This window comes from Chroicocephalus ridibundus, chromosome 1 (assembly GCF_963924245.1).
Source record: "Chroicocephalus ridibundus chromosome 1, bChrRid1.1, whole genome shotgun sequence".
NCBI classification, from domain to species: Eukaryota; Metazoa; Chordata; class Aves; order Charadriiformes; family Laridae; genus Chroicocephalus; species Chroicocephalus ridibundus.
The window spans coordinates 141,536,530-141,554,934 of NC_086284.1; the positions used below are offsets into that span (position 1 = coordinate 141,536,530).

General features: G+C 44.0%; 1 protein-coding gene across 2 annotated transcripts in view; it reads left to right on the forward strand.

Annotated features, from left to right (window-relative positions):
• Positions 1–18,405, forward strand: part of STYK1 (serine/threonine/tyrosine kinase 1) — a 28,951-nt gene that overhangs the window by 4,921 nt on the left and 5,625 nt on the right. The window contains exons 1-6 of one of the 2 annotated variants that reach the window (XM_063356285.1): positions 428–541; positions 634–1,171; positions 9,497–9,601; positions 10,506–10,652; positions 11,619–11,867; positions 12,174–12,355. In XM_063356285.1, coding sequence (XP_063212355.1) covers positions 9,535–9,601; positions 10,506–10,652; positions 11,619–11,867; positions 12,174–12,355 — 645 coding nt within the window. In that variant the 5' untranslated portion in view covers positions 428–541; positions 634–1,171; positions 9,497–9,534. Of the gene's footprint in view, positions 1–427; positions 542–633; positions 1,172–9,496; positions 9,602–10,505; positions 10,653–11,618; positions 11,868–12,173; positions 12,356–18,405 lie in introns of those variants that run through there. The other variant, XM_063356293.1, reaches the window with a different exon arrangement.

The following is an 18,405-nucleotide window of genomic DNA, read 5'->3' on the forward strand; positions in this document are numbered from 1 at the left end:
CAAACTTTGTCTCTCAACGGTAGGCCTCATGTTGTTTCCTCTTGTAATACAACTGCCTCTCACTTGTATGAAGTAGGTAAGCAAATAATCTTGTACAGACTCATATAACCAGGAGTCGGGAAACTGAAACTCTTAACACAAGCTTTTTCAGTGATAGGGGAGGGCAGGCCAACAGCTAGGGCTTGCCTACACGGGTTGGGTGGGAAGACAGTCCCCAGAACTAAAATGCTGAGGAACTGAGGTGCAATGAAGATTACGCCACACAGCTGCTGAGGACTGAGGGAACCAGCAGGGTGCAATGGTGACCCGAAAGGCATCATAGCAGGAAAAGGTCACAGGGCAAGTTCAAGAATATCGTCTGGTCTGGCTGGGGAGCTCAGGATGGATTTAGAAGGTTTTTTTTTAAGTGAGGATCATTGCCAGAGCTGTGTGGGAGCTCTGGGCTGGAGTGGTAGGAGGAAGGGGCAGGGGAGGGCTGGTGGCAGGGCTGGAAAATGCTGGCAGAATGCATGGACAGCTTGAGCGGGAGGGATACGAACAGGTAAGTCAGAATGTTAAAAAAGCCTGCATCGCTGCTGTCTGTTGTAGCCTGCTTTGATATTATTAATCTTTTCTCTCTTTATTTGTTTGCAGATTGTGTTCCTGATAGAGAGCTTTTTCAGTGTCTGGAGTCTGTGGGTTTTGTACAGATTTTCTGTTCCAAGAAACCGTTTTTTCGAAACGTGAACTTGTAATCTGAAGTGTATGATTTCTGCTTGTTACGTTAGCCTATCGCTGTTGCTCTGTGTTTGCCTGCCTTTCAAATTACACTCCAGGTCCCCACCCGAGGACTCTGCTTTGCCTGTCTCTGTCACCAGCAAATGAGCAGCTGGTGCGTGGAAGCCAGGCAGACTCGTTTTACAAGTGTGTGCCTATCTGTCAGCTCGTGTGTTGAACCTACACTCAAGCAAACTCCCTGGGGAGACAGCTGAGAAGATCTTGAGGAGTAAAGAATTGAAGCTGGGCAGGTCTGGGGTAGGAAAATCAGTGAGGAGGAACTTAGTCATAAGAATTACAACCACACAAAGTAACCATCAGTGCTATCAGGAGTGGCCTCAAACAAACTGTGAACCGGCAGCCCGCAAGCTTCAGGAAAAAACTACCGCAGGGCAAGAGAAGTGGTGTAATTCAGGTAAGTGAGAGAAAACACTGCTGGAAGATTAGCTAATGAATTTATTTAAAAAAAACAAGACTTTAATTGACATAAATGCGACATGAACTAGGATATAGCTGTACCATAAAATCTATACGCCTATGCATGTACTTACTGCTTGTATTGAAGTTACTTACAGTAATAAATTTCTGTGTTCATAATGGTATTAGGCTTTGAGAAAACAAGAGGAGATATGTCCTCTACATGCACGTTGATTTAAACAAAATAACTTCTAGGCATATTTTAAACAGGAAGAAAATAACAAAGGAACTAAGTTTCATATAAAATTAGTCTCAGTTTGCTGAAACAATACAGGGCAATGCTATGCATGTGTGCATAAATATGTTCAGTGTTTGGTTAAGTAATACATGCCTCAGGCTGGATTCAGAACTAATTAGCATTTAATTTCCATCACTGTTACTTGATTGTAAGGAAATTAACTCTAATCCAAAATGATGCAGGCATCTAGATTTTTCAGTGTCTTTACCTGTTTTCACGGATTTGTGTGTGTGTGAGCTACTGATTAAATTATAAACAAAATCTATGTTAAATGCACCAAGAAATATCCGAAAGTTGGGGAATTGTGAAGCTAAAGTTGTTTACATAACTTCAGCTGTTTCCTCGTGGCTGTGCATTTATGAAAGCAGATTCACGTTCCATTTCTTAAGCCATTACGCAGCAATGTGATACCGTGCAGCATTGTTACCACACAGTGTTTTCTACAACAAGAGCTACATGTATACATGGTTCTTTGAAAAACTCCTTCATTCTTATGTCCCATCACAGCTTTTGCTGTCAGTTTTTCAGAGTATCTGTATCAACTTTGTGCTAGGGTTTGATACAGGCTTAATACTGGCAGTTCCCACCAAAATAAGAAGTCGGTCAGTAAGAAAGAGACGGAATGGCTGGCATTTTCAAAAGTAGTGTGTGATTTTGACTACACAAAAGGAAGTCATAGGTAAGAGTGTGCTGTTGAGAGTTTGATCTCCAGGCTTTTCATATTCCAAACGGCTTGCTCACTAGGGGCTTCAAGTTAATGTATTCCTCACCTTTTTTTTTTTTATTATTTTAACTTCGGTTTTGCAGATTAACTGTGAGGAATTACTTTTCATGGCCTTTTCAGGGGGAGTGTGATAAAGATATATGTTAATTTTTCAGAAACTACAGTCAGCCTTATCTGCATTAGAAAAAAATATTTTTGTCTTAATCGCCATTCAGTTTTTGTACCATTTCATGCTTCTGTACTCAGGCTTCCTCATGCTGCACAAATACATTAATTTTTGTGAGATGATCTGAGTTTAAGCAAAACTTAGCACTATAAGAACTTGCATATCTCCACTGATACGGTGCCAGTTTGGACTAACCTTGTTAGCATAAACGCACAGCAGTGCAGAGTCCTCCTGATGCATATCTCTCAATTGCTGACTTTGCCTATTTTTTCTGCTCCCTTGAAAAGCAGCCAAGTTTGCCCTAAGTAATTCACCTGCTCAAATAGCAGCATGGACCTCATCATTTGCTGTTCTCTCCATGGCCTAGCTCTTTGGAAGTGGTCAGCCTAATTGTCTTTCACTCCTCTAATATGGTTGTGGCAACTAGCCTAGGCTTCATGTTCAGGTACCGCTTCTAATTTTGGAGCAAGAGAAAATCTTGAGTCACTGTACGTGACTTTTTGAAACACTTTGTTTTCTTACAGGGTGTTACAGCTACTAGCTGTTGCAAAAGTAAATTAGAGTTCCAAATCTTTATAGATGAGACATTATTACAGCCAGTACAGCAAGCCGCAGGATATTATCAGTAATCGTTGTTCAGGACAGAAGTGAGGTGGCTCCGGTATGTTATAACCTGGGTTGACCAGTCAGAATTTCCCATTCTACACAGTAGGAGCTGCTGCTTGGTAACCCACAGGTGCCTTAACAGTGAGAGATGAGATGACTTGGTGGGCCAGGGGAACCTTGCAAATATGTCATGATCTGCCGTATGAAATAGTCACCAAGGTCTTCTGAAGGCAGAAGAGACTGGATATGTAATCTAAAAAGTACATAGCCTTTTGCAGAAATATGTTCTTATCGCATTAAGTTGTTAGGGTTGAGTCCTGTTGGACTTGTTTTTTATTTGTTTTGGACGCTGCTTTTAGTAAAATGGTGGACATTACAGAGAAAAAATCTCTGTTTCACTGTTTGCTTTTCCCTGGTCCTCTTCTTCTTTCACATTCAATGTCCATGACTGCTCGTCTGTCCTGAGCCCACAGATCATGTTTTCACTGCCGTTTTACTTCCTGCAATTCCCTGGTAGCTCCCCTCCCTTTCAGCTGCACAGCCAGGGCAGCGCGGTTGTGCGTAACGGTTGCCTAAACCTTGACTGGTGGCCTGGTTCAAAGGTGATCTAAGAGGAGGAAAATAATAAAAGCGGTACAGAAATGGTGACTGGAAAAGCTTGAGAGTGCAGTTCTGCCACTGTAAGAAATTAAATAGAAGGTGTCATGGGTAAAGGACTTTCTTTGTCTTTTATCAGTCAGGCAGTGGGCTGGACTCAGCTGTTCTTTACATGCCTGTAGACGTATTGTATTTGGTCCTCACAGTTCATCCATGAAAAACACCTGTAAGAGTATTTTTATGATTGAGTGGTGTGCAGTTAATGCAGACCAGGAAGTTTGGAGGATTAACTGATATTCCATATCAGTTCAGAGCACAGTTTAAAAGGTCTAATGAAGATCCAAATGAATCTTAGCCTTTATCATACTTAATTAATTTAATCAGCTGTTTCTTTAGACAGAATAGCTAATCACTGCTCAAGGATTTACACATTTGCACTGGTGATGAAAAATGATGTTGGTTCCCAAGTCAGACATATTCACTGGCAAAACTGTCTATTTGCTGTGAGTATGTACAACATCGGATTTTCCTGAACATGGCAGGAGCACGCATCAGGCTTCTCGAGTCTTATGTCCTGGCACTTTAAATAGCATAAATTGAGCCTGATGAAAAATTTAAGTCCATAAAATGTGAGAGTTCACCACATTGCCATGTGAATGCTTGTGCTAGAGCTAAAGGGACAGCGTACCTGTGGGAATGAATGACAGGGGACTGGAAAAATCTTAGTGCTGACACTTTGGGAATGGTTTCACAATGCAGCTTTAGACGAATTAGCCATTCACTACCCTGGGTGGCGGGAGATCTGTTTTACGTGTTCCTGCTTTTGGATATGTGCTCCTGCCACTTCCTCGAGCCTGTGTTGGCACTTGTGGAATTGCTTGGCAAACTAATACCACTCATTAAAATGGCAGGAAATTACCATGGCAAAAGAACAGTGAATTTTTCCTGATAGGGTAGTGGTTTGAATCAGTTTACCATGTGATCAATTGCACAGCTGGGAGCAAAACAAGGAGTGGTAAGAGAGCAGAGATACTCCCTTCTTTTGGCATTGTTGAGCACTTAATTTAGCTCAGCTGCATTCACAAAACCATATTCACATTCAGTATTGGGGCTTCCTGAACTGGTTTAAGCAGCCCCCAGAACTGTCATCTTTTAGCTGCCTATTCCTGACCCTGTGTTGCCCACTGTGCTTTGTCTAAGTTGCCAGGGCAGCAGAACAGCTTGGCCAACAAACATGGCTGAAAACAAAACACCACCTTTTTCCCCAGTGTTCATTCATCCTGTTGGCAGATGTACATAGAGGAGCAGTAAGTGTCGGTGTAGGACAGATATGGGGGCTAATTAACCTGGCGCTGTCACCACGCTGTGAAACTTCTGCGCTGTGCACAGTTCACCAGGTAGTCTGCTAGTAGCAGTTTGCAAATGCTGTTGACTGTAGGTTAGCTTCTGCTAACGTTTTGCCTTGTATCATTGTCTAAGAACGGCCGCTTCTGCTCTTTCTAGATACCATGATCTTCGTTGTATATTTAGCTTGGATGTGGGGCTTTGGATTCAGGTATTAGTCAAAGAAAGGCTATACTGCCATCATTGTTGCAGTCTGCTCGTGTCATGGTTTTGGCCAGGTTAGCCGATCAGAACAACAGATGCCCCTTCCCCCACTCTCTCTTCAGAGAGGAGAGGAAGAGATAAGGAGATTTACAAGTTTAGAAAAAGAACTAAACTACTTTAATGAAAATAATAATAAATAAAAAAATAGTAAATAATAATAGAATAATAAAAATTAAAGGGAAAAAAAAGTATACAATATACATAAAACCGTATCCAGCTCCCAGAATGACGATCGTGTCACCAGCAGACACAGAGAAAGTCCCAGACTGGAGTCAGTGACGGACAGGAGCTGAATTTCGGAACTAGAGTCAGGAGTGCTCAGATAGGATCAAAGGCAGACGAACAGACAGGGTCCTCCTCAGATGTCGGCCATTGGAGAAAAAACGAGCCAGAGCCCCCTTGCCCCTTTGATACCTCAGCTTTTATACTGAGCGTGACACATATGGGATGGAATACCCTGTTGGTCAGTTTTGGGTCACCTGTCCCGTTTGCTCCTCCCTGCGGGTGGGACCCCTCTACGCTTCACTGCTTCTGACCCTCTGACGGGGCAAACAGCGAAGTTAGCTGGCCTTGGTTGTTATAAGTATAAGCAAGAGCCTGTCTGTGTACCATGCCTTGGTATGATCAGGTCTTATCACTCTGAGAGCGAACAGTTTCTGAACAATATGCTGTTAATTTCAGACTTTAGTCAGTTAGAAGAGGCCCAGCTAAAATGTAAAATTACAAATCAGAAAGTTGGTTCTGTTTTACCTCAAACCAGGACAGCTTGGAACTGTGTAGTATCTGAACATTGTTAATAATACATTGAGCATTGCCCTCTAAGCCAGCCTGTCTGCGTTGATTCATATTCATTTCCCTCTGCCCCAGCAAAAGCTCCCCACATCTCTCCAAATCTTTTGAGTGGAAACCCTGTTCCCTCCTGAGCTCTAGTCAGGGGAACAAATCCCTTTTCAAAACTCATTTACAAAGACCTTCACAGCCCCTTGTTGCTCCTATTCAGTCCATTGTGTTGAGAGCTTTGTTCTAGAAAAGCTCATTTGCTTTCTGGTCACTGTTATCACAGTCTTTCAGGAAGGCTTTGGAGTTTGAAACTGAGTGGGAACATAGCACCTTTACCTTGAGCCTTGGCGTTTTGAAGGAAGAGTGGCCTAGTACTACCGTGTTTAATTTTTGTATTTCACTGCCAACTACTTTTCTTAAATAAGATGTTAAGTCACATGGATGTGCTGCACAATAGAGGACCTGATGAAAAAAGATGTGTGTCCAAGAGAAAAAGGAAAGTTCCAGGTTTTGTGTAAATGAAAATAATGAGTTTCAACTGAAGGAGGAGGAAATCAGAATAGTTTGAAAGAGTAGATAGGCCTAGGCAAGGAGAGTAGACTTTTGAAGCAAATATGGTTTTGAAAGTAAACAATAAAGGGAAATTAATTCCGGTGAGTGGATTTCAGTGTATGTAAAAGAGTAATAAAAAGCCAGTGGAATAACTAGGCTGAAATTTACTTGCGATTGCACAAATTGCCTAATGCAAATTCTAAATTGAAATAATAGAGGCTATGTTCTACTGTGCTCATGACCTAGACAGCACTGGTCTTGGTAAAACATAACACACAAACAAGGAAAATCATGCCAGCGAGGTACAGGTTTTGAACCTCTTAAGGTATTTTTGTCCCTCTTATCCTGGCTTGGTACCGGAATACTGTCTTCAAATAATAAAATAAGTGGTTGAGCACTGACAATGCTTTCTGCTGTGTGGTGAGTATGCACCTGTACATTGAAGATGTTAGTTCCACATAACCTCCATGTCACCCCTACTGATACACTGCAAAAAATACTTACTAAATGTGTAACGTGAGATCTGTGTATTTCTGAGTTACCACTGTTATTGTGCGGATGGAAATGTAGGAACTGCAATAATGTTACTGTTAGACAAGTATACTGCAGAAGGAGCTAAGTATAAGAATTCGTTTTGTCTTGGCCTGGAAAGGATCACTGAAAAGACGTTTCAGAATTATCTCAAGTGCAACTTCTTTTCCTGCTTCCTAAGTTTGGCAAGAGGGTAAACACAGAGCGTGTAAATGGACTTGTCTAATCAAAGTCTTCCAGTCGTAACACCTGTGCGGCTCCATAAGCAACAGGTGGGAGTGCCAGTGCAAATAAAGTGCCAATGGCTGCCAGTGCTTTTATTTCTCGATCCCATAGTTCTGCCCTGAGTATGGTTAGAAAACATGGGTGCCACCCACTGGCATCACTGATGGGAGGTGCATAAGGAAGTAGGCAGGAATCTTTTTGATGGACAGGGGACCAGTATAGACATGGTTGCTGTGTCAAAGCTTTTTTGTGTGGATCTCTGTGACTCTGTGAGCATGTTCCTGTGTAAGTACGAGTTGGTATGTGTGTGCTTATATGTCCCTGTGCATGCCCATCGTTTAAACATATGTTTGCATTTCTAGTGGGCATCTGCATGAAGCAAAAACCATTTAACTAGTGTTAAGATGGAGCTTGGACTGTTTATGACTCAGATTATACGTATACGATTGCTGGCTAATAGTCCTAAAGTCTATTTTCCTGTAATGCTGTCATGTCTGTTCATACGTGTGTTTCATATCTGTGTGTATCTGAGAGTGAAAGAAGCTAGGACTGTTCTTATGGTGATACCTGTGTATTTGTGTGTAAGAGTGTATATGTGTTATAGCCAAGGCAGGTTGACTTAGTGTGCTTGCTTTCAGAGTGCACCTGAAAAGCTTGGTGTTATTGCTGTATTATTGCTCCTTTGACTGGATTCGTGTTGTAGCCACACCCTGAAACCAGGTGAATTTGCTAGCATATTAAGAATCAAAGGAAATAAAATGAAACAGACTTTTTGTGATAAAGTGCATATATATTCTATTTTCCTCTTTCTGCTGCCTCTGTTGTGCAACTGATATAGTGGAATTTCGCCCGTTAATTTTAAGCATGAGAACAACCTGTTTAATGTTTTATCTATCACCAACTTCCATAAAACCATACTAGTATCAGTAAGAATGCCATACATTATTCTTAACGTTTGCCATTGAGGTTAATTGACTTGAACTCATAGCTGAAAATAAAGTAAGTACTTACAGGATAAAATTCCTGATGTCTGTAAAACATTCTAGATTATACTGTTTGTGAAGCTATCAAGTCTTACATTTTTGGCAATGTTTATAAGAAACAGTGGCTAAATGTACATGCCTTCCTTGCCTTTCTGTCAATCATCACTATTCACCGCATTGATTTCTTGCAATTTAGATATAGTAGTCCAGGTCCTCTGCTGATGTAAATCAATGCAGCACCACGGAGCCTATTCCTATCTTATGACTTTAGTTCTCAGTAAAGATAGTATACTTAGTGTAGCAGTGGGACATGTTCTAAAGTGCTTATGTGTTCTCCAGAGAATAAACAAAAACACACGCACCCATTTGAACTGAAATACAAGTTTCTACAGGGGCGATCTCCCCCTGTAATGCAGAACAGCAAAAATCCTACGTCTGGGAGGCCTGCAGCTGATCTGCAGTCCTGGCACAACTCAAAGATGCTGGCATACGCTGGTGAATCTAGCCCTGTCTGAGCAGGATTGTACACATGGCAAACGCATTTACACAATCAGAAGGTTTTGTAGGTCTATGATTGCACATGGTAAGGAAGAGGTTAGTGATAGCTGAAATTACAGCTGGAAAGGTGCACGTTTGCACAGGCCCTGGATTTTCAACTACAAATACAGAAGAGTTCCAGATGTTATGCTTCAGTTTAGTTATAGACCTGGCGGTGTTAAGGAGTCAGTACCAGACAGCCCTAATGGCAAGCCTTTTTCTCTCCTTGTCTTTGTGGAGCAATAGTATGAGTTATGGCAGGAGCTGTAGTCAAGAATGACAGACACTTTGTATGCATGCTGCTGATCTGTTCATTTGTTATGGACCAGAAGATAAAAGGCTGGGCCATCCTGGCATCAAAGAAGTGTGATAGCTAGAAGTGTATTAGCTGTATTAGCTATTCTTTGAATATAATTAAGTTCATGACTATGAGTTTTTGTGCATATGGCAGCCTGTAGGCCTAGGGATACCCTATTGCTGGTGAAGCACTGTAGAACAAGCTTAATCTTAAATTCTCTCTGGTCATACAGTCTACCCTTCATAGGATTTGATAATGGATGTCCTGTATCGTTCTCTAAGCCTCTAAGTCCCAATGCTGCTTCTTCACAAAACCACTGTTCATAAGGGGTAGAAAGCTCCATATTCAGCTCACCTGTTGCTTCATTAATCACCCTTTCTCCTAATAAATTTCATTAATATTATTTGTGTCTGTGCAGAAGATAGAGATTGGAGACCCACTTGCTTGTAATTGAACATGGCAGGGGATATAAAAAGATTCACACGCATGCTACTGGAATGCAACAGCAGTGACAAGCTATGTGGTAAGATTCACAGATTCCTTTAAGTAATAAGCTTTCACATGCTGATCAGGAAGTCCAGCTTTACTGAAAAGCAGGCCAAGCCCTTTCCCCTCCTCTACCTGCATCCCAGCCCACACAGAAGGATTTGACTGACCTTTCCCTGCATTGTGTCTCGGGGAGAAACTTTTAAGGGGATGCGGCCTTTGTGGTGGGATTAATCTTATGTAATTTTAGCCATTTTAGAGTATTTCTACTTTGAATGAGACATAATATAGTCATTAAAGATTCCCTGCCGCTTCCCTAAGGACCAGTCTTGTGAGATTTCGATTTCATGACTTTCTGTCGTCTTTGGGAACTGAAATGTGGTCTTGGCCTACACAAAAATAGCACCACCTCCAAATCTGGGCGTATAAGAGAGTGAGTTAGTTACCTGCAACATCCTTGTTAATTGCAATGTCTTCCGGTCAAATTCCAAACCAGCTGACCACGCCCTGTTTTCTTTGAAATGTTGCCTATAATTTTAATGGAAGGAGCTGAAGTTGTAATTGCACATGTATTTGTGATGGCATTGTAATAATCAGCCCTTCCCATCTCCCTGCTGTTCCTCTGCCAGGGCCAGTTCTGTTTCACTGGTGGATGACACTTACACATGGCTGCAATTCCTAGCCTCTGTGTTAAGGCATCAAATAAGTGACCTTAGGTGTGGGAGTGGTTTCATGCAGTTTAGATACTCAGCACCTTTGAAAAATAGTGTGGCAGCACTAATAGTGTTGAGTTGCTATTCCAAGTAGCAGAGGGCAGATACACATGCTTTTGGGGTTGAAAGTTACTGGCAGGGGTCATTACTACTTTGTTATACAGAACCCATGTGAATCTGGCAGTGCTGCTTATTCCTTGGTTTCCCATTTTCTTTTTCTGCTGATAGTTGTGCGTGAATATCAGACTGAAGTGATTGTTGTCCCAGTTCTCCTTGTGGGTTTTTTTGTCATCGTGCTAACTGTGATCCTTTGGCTCCACTGTCGAGGCTTGCGAGCAAAGCAGGAGCAACCATCATCATCATCTGGACAACAAGGTAAAAAAATGTCTTTCAGACAGAGGAAAGAGTGTTGGTTTCAGTGACCAGAAGTCAATTCCTTTTCCCCATTGCTTCAGCTGTTAGGCAGCTGTTAGGCAGTAGCATTTATGAAGAGCCTGAGTGGTATTCAGCAATCCAGTAAACATTAGAAAAAATGGGAACCCTGGTTTACCCCACTCACAGTAGTAGTAGTGGAATCTGTAGTATAGATGGACCTGAGAAAACCTAAAGCAACATACCATATAGGCTGTTTAAAGTACTGTGGTAACATCACTTGAAAGCTGCAAAGAGTATTTATGTAACAGCCTTCTAGAGGCTATTGGTGCAATTATGAATGACTTGCTTTGATGTAGATGACACGTCATTAATCCGTTTTCTATACTGTCATTTAAGAAATTTAATTTCAAGCTGCTGTCTCCTACTTCCTATTGAGACAAAAGGAAATAGAACAGGGACTGGTGAGGGGATAGGGAAAGGTTTGTTGGTACCACAAACACATGTTGCAGTGTGGAAATGAAAATCCAGTTCTGAACTGATTTTAGTTTTGTAGAGGGAAAAGCCTCTTCAGCCTATGTTAAGGGAAACAATTGAGAACAAAGATAAGGCTTTTGTGGAAGCACCCTGTGCATGTCACTTTCATAACAACTGGTAGCTGGTAAGAAAAGAAAATGGTCTTCTTCAGCACATGGGAATCAAGTACAAATGCTTCTTATCTAGGAAAATTTAGATAGTTAAATATAGTAGAGATCTCCAGACTCGTTCCTGCCTTTTCATCAGAATGGGAGACAGATTCCTTCTCCTCTTGAAGGGCCAGGTTAAGTAAGATACAGCAACAGTTCTTTACTTTGTCCCGATTTCCAAAACAGTATGGAGCAAAAAATTAAAGGGAAGAACAGGCATTGCCACCTACTACAAGAGTTCATCTGTCTGGTTTTTTGCATCATGTGCATTTGCTTTTGTCAGTGAATGACAAGAATTGGCAGGAATCCAGCTCAACAGAGAAACGCTATATCCAGCTGAGTGAGACATCTATGGAGAGCCTGCTACATTCTGCATCCTTAACTCTGAAAGAACTGGAGATACCCCGAGAGAAACTCTCACCAAGCACCTGGCAGCTGATAAAACAAGGCCGCTATGGGAGCATCTACAGAGCACAATTGGAAACTGGGGACCCTGGGAAGACTAAGACTGTAGTATTGAAAGCCTTACAAGGTAAGGCACATGGCCAGGATCCCCTTTGGTATAGATCTCTGTATCAAAGACATGATGCTGGGCAGAATCGGCAGTCATTACTGGGCAAGAATAAGCTGTTTTCAGTATCACGTTAGCTAGTCAGAGTAGCCTTTTGGTGGGAGTGTCTTGACTAAAGAAGATTGCTGTTCATGTTGATTTTAAGCTATGCACCCAGTTCTTTGCTGCTTCCATTTGGGGGCTTTTTGGTGGTTTTTGTTGTTGTTGTTGGTGGTGGTGGTGGTTTTGTTTATTTGTTTTGTTTTGGGGTTCTTTTTGTTCCTTCAGACCTGACTAGTCCTCAGGAAGTAAAGGATTTCCTGGGAAGGATTAAATTCCATCAAAATCTTGGCCATCATGAGAACCTGGTTGAATTGCTTGGATGCTGTGTAGGCCAGCTCCCACTTTATATGATTATGGAAGATGTGTCTCTTGGTGACCTGTTGACATTTCTATGGACGTGTCGGAAGGTGAGTCAAAAGGAGCAATTATATATCTTCTTAAATTCCTTAGGTACAAATCTATCCATAAGTCGTAGTCCATAAGTCATAGATGATTCTTTTCATCTCTCAGTGCATCCCTCTATATCAGTCTAAACTATTTCCATCCACCTAAGAAGTTCTACACAAGTCTAAACTGGAATAAAATTGGTGGATATCTGGATTGAGATGATATAGTTTGGAAGAAGTTGATATACTTTTGTAAAGCTAAGTCCTACTTTGCAGACCATTGGAGTTCCTTGAAGGGTATAGCAGGCACTGGAATATGAGTGAGAGTTGATACAGCTACCTGAATTTCTAAAAAGTTTTAAAAGTTTCACTCCAAGGGCTTTTAAGAAAGCAGAGCAGTTACAACACCAGGGAGAAGGTCACAGAATCATAGAATCATCTACGTTGGAAGGGACCTTTAAGATCTTCAAGTCCAACCATAACCTAACGCTGCCAAAACTACCACTAAACCATGTACCTAGGCACCACATCTACACGTCTTTTAAATACTTCCAGGGATGGTGATTCAACCATTTCCCTGGGCAGCCTGTTCCAATGTTTGATAACCCTTTCTGTGAAAAAATTTTTCCTAATATCCAATCTAAACCTCCCTCCTCAATGGCATAACTTGAGGCCATTTCCTCTTGTTACTTGCCTCGCCTTGTTACTCCCTCGCCTGTTACTTGGGAGAAGAGACCGACCCCCACCTCACTACAACCTGCTTTCAGGTAGTTGTAGAGAGCAGTAAGGTCTCCCCTCAGCCTGCTTTTCTCGAGGCTAAAGAACCCCAGTTCCTTCAGCTGTTCCTCATAAGACTTGTTCTCTAGACCCCTCACTAGCTTTGTTGCTCTCCTCTGGACTCTCTCCAGAATCTCAATGTTTTTCTTGTAGTAAGTGGCCCAAAACTGAACATTGAATGATAACCAATTGATTAAAAGACAGGAAACAGAGCGTAAGACTGAAAGGTTGGTACTTGCACTGGAGGGAGGTCACCCATGTAGGACTTGGTGCTGTTCATTGCATGTATCAGTGTCATGGTTTAGCCTCAGATGGTAACAAAGAACCACGTGCCGCTCACTCGGGCTTCCCCAATATGGGAAGAATCAGAAGAAAAAGGTGAAACTCTTGGGTTGAGACAAAAGCAGTTTAATAGAACAGCAAAGGGAACAAGAAAACAACAACAATAACACAGACAGAGGAATATACAAACACGATTATGGAACTGCCACTCCTAGCCGCTCACCAACCGGACCCAGAATGCCCCAGCCTGCTCCAAGCGGCGACTTCCTGCCCCCTCCCCCGGGCAGCTCAGGGTGGGCATGGCTCACATGGCATGGGATACCTGTGTCTCTGCCGGAGCCTGGGGAGAATAAACCCTACCCCTGCTGGAACCAGGACCCTTATTCCATACCATTTTTGCCATGCCCAGATCTTACAGGTTCCAATGAATTGCCACCACTTGCCCCTGTCATATATATATATACACATATATATTCATGCAGATATAATGCCCTTAGTTTATGGGCCATCCCTCCAAAGTGTCCGTTGAGTTCATTTAATCCATGGCTTTGGGCTCCCTCTGTTAGAACAGTCTCTCAGGGCAGAAGAGATGCCGTGTGGTGCTGGCCTGTTGCATGCTGTATTTTCGGAGCTTGTGACTGGTGCACCCGGTGTGGCTCATGCACACAGTCCGTGGGCTGAAGATATAGATCTTGAGGAAGTTGCTGGGCACCAGCTGCTGAGGCCTGTTCTGATCCCATGACCGCTGTGCTTTACTCAATTTTTCATCAAAGTCCATCTGTCCTTAATTTGTGTGATTCTTACTGTAGTACATCTGATAGCAATTATAGTAACGAGGATATACAGTGACAGTGTTACTTAGCAATCAACAACACACAATTTGATTCATTGGCTATTCTCACCCAAACTCAGATCCCCATGAGGTACACATCGGACCTCCCCATCCTTCTGCATCACCCACCAAGTGCACCCAGGTCCTTGGGCAAAAGCAATCCCACAGATGTGTTTGCCTTTGCCTGAGGCAGGACTAACCCAGACTGTCTTCCCTAACATATTCTTCATGTGCACTACAGGGACTTTATCCCCTTCTGCAGTACGTGGAAGTTTTGATTGGGCAGGGCCAGCCCGATTGGTAGGTGCCCTGGTGTTAACTAGCCAGGTAGCTTTTGCTAAATGTGCATCCCAATGTTTTAAAGTCCCACCACCCATTGCTCTCAGTGTAGTTTTTAACAGTCCATTGTATCATTCTTTCTTCCCAGAGGCTGGTGCGTGATATGGGATGTGATACACCCACTCAATACCATGCTCTTTGGCCCAGGTGTCTATGAGGCTGTTTCGGAAATGAGTCCCGTTGTCCGACTCAATTCTCTCTGGGCTACCATGTTGCCATAGGACTTGCTTTTCAAGGCCCACAGTTGCGTTCCGGGCAGTGGCATGGGGCACAGGGTATGTTTCCAGCCATCCAGTGGTTGATTCCACCATTGTGAGCACATGGCGCTTGCCTTGACGGGTTTGTTCAGTGTGATATAATCAATCTGCTAGGCCTCCCCATATTTATATTTCAGCCATCGCCCTCCATACCAAAGAGGCTTTAACAGCTTGGCTTGCTTGATTGCAGCGCATGTCTCACATTCATGGATGACCTGTGCAATGGTGTCCATGGTCAAGTCCACCCCTCGGTCACGAGCCCATCTATATGTTGCATCTCTCCCTTGATGGCCTGAGGAGTCATGGGCCCACCGAGGTATGAATAGTTCACCCTTATGTTGCAAGTCCAGATACACCTGACCCACTTCAATCCTAGCAGCCCAATCCACTTGCTGGTTGTTCTGATGTTCCTCCGTGGCCCGATTCTTCGGTACATGGGCGTCTACATTGCATACTTTCACAAACAGATTCTCTATCCGGGCAGCAATATCTTGCCATAGTTCAGCAGCGCAGATGGGTTTGCCTCTGCGCTGCCAGTTGCCCCGCTTCCACTGCTGTAACCACCCCCACAGAGCATTTGCCACCATCCATGAGTCAGTGTAGAGATAAAGTACTGGCCATTTTTCTCGCTCAGCAATGTCCAAAGCCAGCTGAATGGCTTTCACCTCTGCAAACTGGCTCGATTCACCCTGTCCCTCACTGGCTTCTGCAACTTGTCATGTAGGACTCCACATAGCAGCCTTCCACTTTCAGTGGTTTCCCACAATCCGGTAGGACCCATCAGTGAAGAGGGCATATTTCTTCTCATTTTCTGGCAGTTTATTATATGGTGGGGCCTCTTCCACATGCGTCACCTCCTCCTCTGGTGACATTCCGAAATCCTTGCTTTCTGGCCAGTCCATGATCACTTCCAGAATTCCTGGGCGACTGGGGTTTCCCATTTGAGTTCGCTGTGTGATCAGTGCAATCCACTTACTCCATGTAGCATCAGTTGCATGATGTGTGGTGGGGACCCTTTCTTTGAACATCCAGCCCAGCACCGGCAGTCGAGGTGCTAAGAGGAGCTGGGCTTCTCTACCATCCACTTCCAAAGCAGCTCGAACCCCTTCATATGCTGCCAATATCTCTTTTTCTGTTGGAGTGTAGCAGGCTTCGGATCCTCTGTATCCCTGACTCCAAAACCCTAGGGGTCGACCTCGGGTCTCCCCTGGTGCTTTCTGCCAGAGGCTCCAGGTAGGGCCATTCTCTCCGGCTGCGGTGTAGAGCACATTATTAACATCTTGTCCTGCCCAGACTGGCCCCAGGGCCACTGCATGGACTATTTCCTGTTTGATTTGTTCAAAAGCTTGTCATTGCTCAGGACCCCATTTAAAATCGTTCTTCTTCCGGGTTACTTGATACAGAGGGCTTACAATTAGACTGTAATCTGGGATATGCATTCTCCAAAAACCCACAATGCCTAAGAAAGCTTGTGTTTCCTTTTTACTAGTTGGTGGAGACATAGCTGCTATTTTGTTGATCACATCCATTGGGATCTGGCGTCCCAATGGTGTTTCTGCTGACCTCAGAAATACGGCATCCATCTTGCCATTTTATTCCTAAAAACTGGATCTCCTGCACAGGTCCCTTGACCTTACTTCGTTTTATGGCAAAACCAGCTTTCAGAAGGATTCAGACTATTTTATTCCCTTTCTCAAAAACTTCTTCTGCTGTGTTTCCCCATACGATGATGTCGTCAATGTATTGCAGATGTTCTGGAGCTTCACCCTGCTCCAGTGCAGTCTGGATCAGTCCATGGCAAATGGTGGGGCTGTGTTTCCACCCCTGGGGCAGTCAATTCCAGGTGTATTGGATGCCCCTCCAAGTGAAAGCAAACTGTGGCCTGCACTCTGCTGCCAAAGGGATTGAGAAGAATGCATTAGCTATATCAGTTGTGACATACCACTTGGCTGCCTTGTACTCCAGTTTGTACTGGAGTTCTAGCATGTCCGGCATGGCAGCACTCAGCGGTGGCATGACTTCATTCAGGCCACGATAGTCTACAGTTAGCCTCCACTCTCCATTAGATTTTCACATCGGCCATATAGGACTGTTAAAGGGTGAGCGAGTCTTGCTGATCACTCCTTGAACCTCTAGTTGATGAACCAGTTTTTGGATGGGAATCAGAGAGTCTCAGTGCGCTATTGCCGCCGATGCACCGTTGTGGTAGCAATCGGCACCTGTTGTTCTTCGACCCTCAACAACCCCACAACAGAAGAGTTCTCCGAGAGACCAGGCAAGGTGGACAACTGTTTAACTTCCTCCGTCTCCAAGGCAACTATGCAAAAGGCCCACTGGTCCCCTTTTGGGTCCTTGAAATACCCTCTCCTGAGGTAATCTATACCAAGGATGCATGGAGCCTCTGGGCCAGTCACAATGGGATGTTTTTCCCACTCATTCCCAGTTAGGCTCACTTCCGCCTCCAGTACAGTCAACTCTTGGGATCCCCCTGTGACCCTAGAAATACAAATGGGTTCTGCCCCTCTGTAGCTTGATGGTATTAAAGTACACTGCGCACCCATGTCCACTAGAGCCTTATACTCCTGTGGGTCTGATGTGCCAGGCCATCGAATCCACACCGTCCAATAAACCCGGTTGTCCCTTTCCCTGACCTGGCCAGAGGCAGGGCCCCTCTAATCCTGGTTATAGTATCCATTACTCACTTCTTGCAGAAATGACTTGGAAGTTCCTTCAAGAGGATCAGAAGCACGATCAGGCCTTCTGCTCTGTCTGGGGAACTGCCCACTGGAAACTGGGGCGGCACTTTTCCTGGAGGGATCCCCTTTTGTGGTTGTTCTTCCTTGCAACTCCTGTACCTGTGTCCGCAGGGTCGAAGTAGGTTGTCCATCCCACTGCCTCATGTCCTCCCTGTGGTCCCGCAGGTAGAACCACAGGGTGCCTCGTGGTGTGTACCCTCTGTACTCTCTCTCTTGAGTGGGGAAAACGCCTGCTCCTAAGAGCTGAGATGCTGGCCCATATAGGTGGGGAGTAGGACGTGGTCTCTTCAAGTTGCTGGATCTTCTGGGACAGTTTCTCCACAGCTGAGACAAGGGGGGAAGAGAAACTTCCTTCGTATTGCTGGAGATGGCCAGCCACCTCATCCACCATTGGTCCCTCTTCACCTTTACATTCCATTACTGCCAGTGAGTTGGCATATGACAATGGTGCGCTCCGTACAAACTTCCGCCACATGGGCCTTGTGCATTGCACCTCATCAGGGTCTGTGGGTAAGTCTGCATTGTCCAAGTCATAATAAATCATCTCCCACATGGCTAATTCTCTCAGGTACTGGATACCTCTTTCCACGGTAGTCCACTTTCTTGGGTGACATAGAACATCTTCACTGAAGGGGTACCTTTACCTCATGCTTGACAGGAGTCATTTCCAGAGGCTGAGGTCTTGGGTCTTCTTTCCAATGGCCTTGTCAATGCCCCCTTCCCTAGACAGGGATCCCAGCTGCCTGGCTTCCCTACCCTCTAATTCCAGGCTACTGGCCCCGTTATCCCAACACCGAAGCAGCCAGGTGACAATGTGCTCGCCTGAAA